Source organism: Bubalus bubalis, chromosome X (assembly GCF_019923935.1).
Source record: "Bubalus bubalis isolate 160015118507 breed Murrah chromosome X, NDDB_SH_1, whole genome shotgun sequence".
NCBI lineage: Eukaryota > Metazoa > Chordata > Mammalia > Artiodactyla > Bovidae > Bubalus > Bubalus bubalis.
In genome coordinates, this window is record NC_059181.1 from 18,031,547 (window position 1) to 18,039,409 (window position 7,863).

Genomic DNA, 7,863 nt, shown 5'->3' on the forward strand with positions numbered 1-7,863 from the left:
ATAGAGCTTTTCCTCTGTTATTTACTTCAATTTTATATTTAATTTTTTTGTTGAAGTGCAGTTGATTTACAATGTTGTGCCAATCTCTGCTTTACAACAAAGTGACTCAGTTATATACATATAGACATTCTTTTCTATATTCTTTTCCATTATGGTTTAACACAGGGTAAATATTGAATATAGTTCCCTGTGCTATACAGTAGGACTTTGTTGTTTCTTTTTTATTTAATAGAACTCGCAGTAGGCCATAAGATGACCTCAAAACATAGGTAATCAATTAATTTGTTAGATTAGCCTCTGGATAAACTAGCATTAAATGAAATGAATATGTTTTCAAGGCAGAGTCTACTGTCTGGGCCATCAGGGAAGCCCACACACACACACACACACATACATACACACACACACACACACACACACACACACACATATGAACACATGTTCTTGAATCTTAACCACTGGACCACCAGGGAATTCTATAGTTGCTACTTTCTTTTTTTTAGTTCTATTTTTTTCCACTTTTTTTTAAATTACACTTTATTTTGTATTGGAGTATAGCCACTTAACAATGTTGTGATAATTTCAGGTGGACAGCAAAGGGTAGTTGCTAATTTCAATGAGTAATGGAAAAGACAAAAACAGGAACATATGGTAAAAGAAAAAAGAGACATTGTTTCTAGGAAATTCTTTGTGTTTGTTCGAGTCATCTAAGGTTGCTTATCTCAGTCATTTCAAGCAGGTTTTTAATGAGCTATTGACCAACACTCCTAAAAAGCCCCTCAAAAAGCATGTCCTGCTATCAATGACTCATCATTAAACAAACATTCACTGAGCACCTAGCATGTACTAGGTTGTGTGTTAGATGCTGGGGATACAGAGATGTGGAGTCAAAGGCTGCTTTGAAGCATGGTGTAAGTGGGAGAAGGTCAACAGGCACGAGTTCCAAGGTCTGTCAAGAGGATTCTTGGAAGACCTCTCAGAAGGGCCGGGACAGTGCCAGTTTGCAGCTGGGGTGTTTGAAAGTACCCAATAGATAACTCTCGCCAACCTGAAATGTGAATAACTTACAAAGACAAAACAAAGAAGTTGGCAGGTAAAGAGAAAAATGTTAACTTCACCCTTGAGAGCTGATACTGGAGAACATAGTGGCTGAGTTGGCAAAGAATCTGCCTGCAGTGTAGGAGACCTGGGTTGGATCCCCGGCTTGGGAAGATCCCTGGGAGAAAGAAATGGCAACCCACTCCAATACTCTTGCCTGAAGAATTTCATGGATAGACGAGGACAGGCTGCAGTCCATGGAATTGCAAAGAGTCGGGACACAACTGTGCGACTTTCATTTGTTTTCAGTTTCATATGCCAACAAGGGAGCTTCCCAATCAGAATTAAACTGATCCACCCACCCAGCATCAAGGGACAGAGCCTGCCCCTGGAGCACTGGAAGACAAGGACTGGGGCAGCTTGTACTCAGAACGTTAGGGTTTAGACAATCCATGCCCACATATTGTCTGTATGGTATAAACAGTGTGGTGTAAATATGTAAACATGTATGAATGAACTTTACTCCTTAAAGCTAATCCTTAGATTAATTAATCCTTAGATTAATCCTTAGAGGTTGTTAGTTAGCATTTGAACCCACATTCCAGAGAAGTTTAAGCACTACAAATGACATTATCTAAATCTATACCCAGAGGATGTTAATAAATATGTTAGAGATACTTTTTCATTGCCGAAAAGACTGGTATTTGGTGTGTGTGTGTGTGTGTGTGTGTGTGTGTGTATATATATATATAGCATGCTAGAAAGATTATACTGGCCTAACAGTCCTCACAGAAGTAAAGGAACTCTCTTGGGTCTCTTCTATAAGAGACTCATTCATTAGGGTTTTACCCTAATGACCTAATCACCTCCCAAATATCCCACCTCCTACTACCATCACCTTGGGAGTTAAGTTTCAATACACAAATTTTCAGGGGACATAGTAGGGACAGAGGTTTGTAGTGTCATCTCTAGTTTCAACAGGTGAGCACAATTCACAGAGAAGTATTCAATCTATAAATATTTATTGGGCCATTAATATATAAATAGCAAATATACAGTAGTAACCCTAGATGGTAGATGGTATTTCCAAAAATAACCACCACAGTTTTCCAAGGGTAAAATTTTTTTCTGTATGCTATGTATATAGTGCCCAGAAACCAGGGACCCCTTAAATATGTTTCTTATGTTCAGTAGATGATTAAGCTCTGCATACATATTGCGTTTGAGAAGGGAATGGCAACCCACTCCAAGACTCTTGTCTGGAGAATCCCATAAACCCAATGCCTGGCATGTGGTAGTTTCTCAATAAATACCTGCTGAATAAATAAAGGCATAAATCTAGAAGCATAATACCCCTCTGTGCTAGCTAGCCATTGCTGCATAGCAAATTACCCCAGACATTAGCATCTTAAAACAATGATCATTTCTTTTTTTTTTTAATTTTATTTTTAAACTTTACAAAATTGTATTAGTTTTGCCAAATATCTAAATGAATCTGCCACAGGTATACATGTGTTCCCCATCCTGAACCCTCCTCCTTCCTCCCTCCCCATACCATCCCTCTGGGTCGTCCCAGTGCACTAGTCCCAAGCATCCAGTATCGTGCATTGTGTGATCATTTCTTATCTCACAGTTTCTGTGAGGGAAAAAGTCAGGAAGCAGCGTGGCTGGGTGGTTCTGGCTCAAGGTCTCTCACAAGGCTGCAATCGAGGTGTCAGCTAGGACTACAGTCATTCAAAGCTTGATGAGGCAAGAAGACCCCCTTCCAAAAATACTCACAAGGTTGTTGGCCAGAGTTGCCAATTCTTTCTCATGTTGGCTTCCTCATAGGGCTGCTCACACAGGGCAGCCGGCCTGCTCTAGAGCAGATGATCATGATGATGCAAAAGAAAGGCCACATTGCCCTTTATGACCAAGTCTCCAGTCACCATCACTTGGGCCTTATTCTGTTCATCAGAACCAAGTCACTCAGTTCAGCCACCACTTCAGGGAAAAGCATTACAAAATATCAGAGGATCACTGGGGACCATCCTGGAGGGTTACCTACCACACCTTGGGAATTGTTAACTGACTGCAAATAGCAGCCTCCAAATGCTCAGACAAATGTGTTCTTTGCTGTGAAAGTGGTTATAAATTGTTTATCAACCTTTCTCTTGTAGTTTTGCGAACATGGTAACACTATTACCTCTCTGCTTTTCAAATGCAAAGGGCACTTCAGCAGGTAAATGGACAGTGATAACAACTACTTTTGCACTGCAAAGATTCCAGGTAGGTTCAGATGAATTGCTTTAAGCAAGTTTTGGTTCCCATCTTTTTTTTAATTAAAAAAAAAACTTTTTTTTGGCTGCACAGCATGTGGAACCTTAGTTCTGCAACCAGGGATTGAACCCACATCCCCTGTGTTGGAAGCACAGAGTCTTAACCACTGGACTGCCAGGGAAGTCCCTGGGTTCCTATCTTTGAAGCACAAGATTGTTCTTTGACTAGAATGCAAGCTCAGTTTGTATTTCTCAAGCCCATCTTCACCAATTCAGCAAAGCTAGATAGACCAGTTTGAACATTAAAAAGAAAAACTACTAATTCTGATAGCCCATTTTATTTAAACTCTTGGTCTAAGATGACCTGTAAAAACAAGCAAAGTATGAGGTTGCTGCAAACGTAATTGTGGTTTCAAGCCACAAATTTTAAATCATTATAACTAGACTCAAACACATCTTTATGAATCAAAATAGGAACCATTACAATCAACGGATTTTTGCCAACGAGAAATAAGTTTGTTTATTCCTGTAGCATAAAAATCTGTGCTTCACAAAAACAGAAATATAGACCAATGGAACAAGACAGGAGGTAAGAATATACAATGGGGCAAAGCCAACCTCTTCAATAAGAGGTGATAGGAAAACTGGACAGCTACATGTAAAAGAATGAAATTAGAAAACTTCTTAACACCACACACAAAGAGAAACTCAAAATGTATTAAAGATGTAAATGTAAGACCAGGAACTATAAAACTCTTAGAGGAAAACACAGGCAGAACAGTCGATATCATAAATCAAAGCAAGATCCTCTATGACCCACCTCCTAGAGTAATGGAAATAAAAACAAATGTAAACAAGTGGGATCTGATTAAACTTAAAAGCTTTTGCACAGCAAATGAAACTATAAGAAAGGTGAAAAGACAACCCTCAGAACAGGAGAAAATAATAGCAAATAAAACAACTGACAAAGGATTAATTTCCAAAATATACAAGCAGCTCATACAACTCAATACCAGAAAAACAACCCAATTAAAAAGTGGGAAAAGGATCTAAACAGACATTTCTCCAAAGGAGACACACAGATGGCTAAGAAAGACATGAATAGATGCTCAATATTGCTCATTATGAGAGAAATGCAAATCCAAACTACAATGAAGTATCACCTCACACCAGTCAGAATGGCCCTCATCAAAATGTCTACACACAGGAGAGGGTGTGGATAAACACTTGCACTGTTGGTGGGAATGTAAGTTGATACAGTCACTATGGAAGCCGGTATGGAGATTCCTTAAAAAACTAGCAATAAAACCACCATATAACCCAGTAATCCCACTGCTAGGCATATACCCTGAGGAAACCAAAATTGAAAAAGACACATGTACCTCAATGTTCACTGCAGCACTATTTACAATAGCTAGGACATGGCAGCAACCTAGATGTCCATCAACAGATGAATGGATAAAGAAGTTGTGGTACATATACACAATGGAATATTACTCAGCCATAGAAAGGAACACATCTGAGTCAGTTCCAATGAGGTGGATGAACCTAGAGCCTATTATACAGAGTGAAGTAAGTCAGAAAGAGAAAGATAAAGATCATATATTAACACATATATACGGAATCTAGAAAGATGGTACCACAGAATTTCTTTGCAGGGCAGCAATGGAGAAACAGACTCATGGACACGGGGAGAAGGCAGGAGAGGGTGAGATGTATGGCGAGAGTAACATGGAAACTTACATTACCATATGTAAAACAGATAGCCAAAGAGAGTTTGCTGAGTATCTCAGGGATCTCAAACAGGGTCTCTGTACCAACCTAGAGGGGTGGGACTGGGAAGGAGATGAGAGGGAGGGTCAAGAGGGAGGAGACATATGTATACTTACGGCTGATTCACGTTGAGGTTTGAAAGAAAACAACAAATTCTGTAAAGCAATTATTCTTCAATTAAAAAATAAATTTTAAAAATCAATGAATAATTTTAAAAAAATCTGTGCTTCAGGATTTGATTAAATTCTTGGAAAGCATTTTCTGCCTCCTGCTGGTTGTGGAAGCCTTTCCCCACAAAACGTTGTCAAGATGCTTGAAGAAGTGGTGGGCAGTTGCCAAGAGGTCAGGTGAATAGGGCGGATGAGGCAAAACTTTTGCGCCAACCTAATATCACTATTATCAGGAATTTCTGATGGAAAGTGATTGGTGTTTGCCAAACAACAAAACATGGATTTGGTTCAGGGAAGGGTGGAAAAGTTTTTTCTTTTCTCTTGGGTCCAAAACACACACACTTCTGACACACACAAAAATCAAAGTAAGGAAAATTAAATGCTTTTTATTCATGAATTTGCCACACAGAGATATTGGGTGAGTTAGTCAGAGGCAAAAGTGGTCTCAGGTGAATATTTTCTAGTGAGTAAACATACATAGCCATTTGGTGGGATGGAGATAGGGGCCTTTGGTCTATTTTTAGCCCATTACGTCTACAGCCTCAGCCAGTGCCTGCACAACTGTGTTCAGTGGAAAGTCTCTTTGTGCCGAATCCAAAGCTTCACAAGAAGCAATTAAATGTTCATGAGAAGTAAACATGGAAAAGTGGAAAAAGCCATTTTCTCCTTACAGATCATTTGAATAAAACTCGGTATCAAAGATGACTGAAGAGAAACGTTCCCGATGACGCTGTGGGTGTGAACATTTTCATAGAGATTTTCCCTAAAAACAGTTTTGCACAATAGCTGCCAAACCTGTCCCAGATGTTTCACATCAGTCTTCTGAGATGGTATCTTCACTGAGGTCAGCAGAAACTCTAGCTGAATTTCCTTAAATCGGGTACCTCCAAGACCAAATGCAACTTAGGCCTTAGGAATTTTGTACCACCTTGGCCAGTTCTGTGTGGCTGGTCACCTTAGCCACCAAAAAAAAAAAAAAATGCTTTTAAATCATTTCTATGTAACAATTAGATTAAAATTTGTCCTTTGAAGTCTGCTTCCAGTTGGCATTTTGGATATGACTTAAATTGAATCTCTGCTTTTGTGCTCATATGTTGGGCCACAGGGCCATGGGGCCTATTAAAGGTTTTTAAAAAAAAAAAACAACCATATTTCATTTTAATATTGTTAAAACAGTAACACTAAAAAATGAGACTATGAGTATGCAGTGCCAAGTCAATCCAAATAGCAGTTCTGATTTAGAATTGATAATGTGTAGGATCCTAACGATAACTAGCTATTATAAACATATGTTCTATGTCAAGACAAGCTCTCAGCTACAGAATTCTAAAAATCCTAAACTCCATCTCCTAAGGTACCAGCAAGGAGGAAAGGGATTCTTAATCTGAGAGCAGAGTAGCAATGGAGTTGCTGGTTACCAGAGGAGGAATCTGAGTCATCACAGCAGGAAGGTTAAAGGACAGTGTATTACACAGGGTTCTACGGCTTCAGAGAACACTAGTCTAAACTATATTTTTAAAACTTTTTTCCCCCAGTCCTAAAATTCACCCAGGAGAAAGAGGCTGGTTTAACTGCAAAGCAGAGAAAATTGATCAGCCTGGAGGGCTGCACCTAGTCGGAGAGGTCGAATGGCATCTTGCTGATGACCTCCCCATTCTCATTGACTATGGTGTCGTAGGCCCAGCGGCGGTTGCAGCGGCAAGTGGGCCCGCACTTGGTGGAGTTACACTTGGGGCACGGGTAGAAGCAACCCAGGCAGTCTTCATCAAGGCAGTCACACAGGTCAGCCTCATTGAAGGTGAGCCTGCCCTTTTTGTCATACTTGTTGACTTCGCGTTTTACAGAAACAAACTCATTCTTCTTTGCCATTTGCCCTTTCTTGATCTGCTGCCTTATTTCAGGATTAAAGTTGGCTACCTGAGGCCCAGGATTTTGAAATGACAACCGTTTTAACTGCCGATCCACCCGTTTCATTTTCTTCAGTTCCATCTCACTTGGTTTCTCAGGAGAACTTTGACGTTTAGGTCTCTCTCGCACGGAACTGCTCTTTTCTGCTTGTTCACTCATTTCTGCTCACCTGGGGACACAAACAAAGTCAGCAACCATTTGTGGGAGCTCAGTCAACCATGAGGACACTGGAGCTGGTAAAAGTCATTTCAGAATGGGCCTATTAAGTTTTTACTTCAAACCTGGCTTAAGTGGATAGGAGCAAGTTTATCAACACCAACAAATCTTTGGACCAAAGTGCTTTTATCAGATAGTATTTCCTCCTTTATTTAACCATCTCTTTTTTCTATAAAATGTTTAACCATGTTTGTCTAGACTAGTACTTCTCAAGCATTAATGTGCATATGAATCGTTTCATGATTATGATTATGATTAACTAGATTATGATTCAGTTAGGACTGGGGTGGGGCCAGAGAGTCTACCTTTCTAATGTATGCCCAGATTCTACTGATATTGCTAATTCCAAACCTGCTTTGAGTCTCAAGGGCCTAGAGCTAAACCAATAGTGATCAGGGGGCAAAAATTGCTTTGCTTTAATAGAAACCCAGTTTACTTCTTAGGTGAGTGGCCCTAGGATAGAAAAACAACAGGTTTTTATGTAAAGAATCTCTTTCTCT

At 39.7% G+C, this 7,863-nt stretch overlaps 1 protein-coding gene across 1 annotated transcript; it reads right to left on the minus strand.

The window, feature by feature from the left end:
• Positions 1-6,612: 6,612 nt before the first annotated feature.
• On the minus strand, positions 6,613-7,586 carry LOC123331921 (ARL14 effector protein-like). Its single transcript, XM_044937126.2, has one exon. It carries the CDS (start codon positions 7,304-7,306, stop codon positions 6,851-6,853), a length of 456 nt encoding a protein of 151 aa, XP_044793061.2. The 5' UTR covers positions 7,307-7,586; the 3' UTR covers positions 6,613-6,850.
• Positions 7,587-7,863: the final 277 nt, after the last annotated feature.

Excerpts from the sequence above, each read along its gene's own strand:
- LOC123331921 (XM_044937126.2), bottom strand. The coding sequence starts at position 7,306 with ATGAGTGAACAAGCAGAAAAGAGCAGTTCCGTGCGAGAGAGACCTAAA.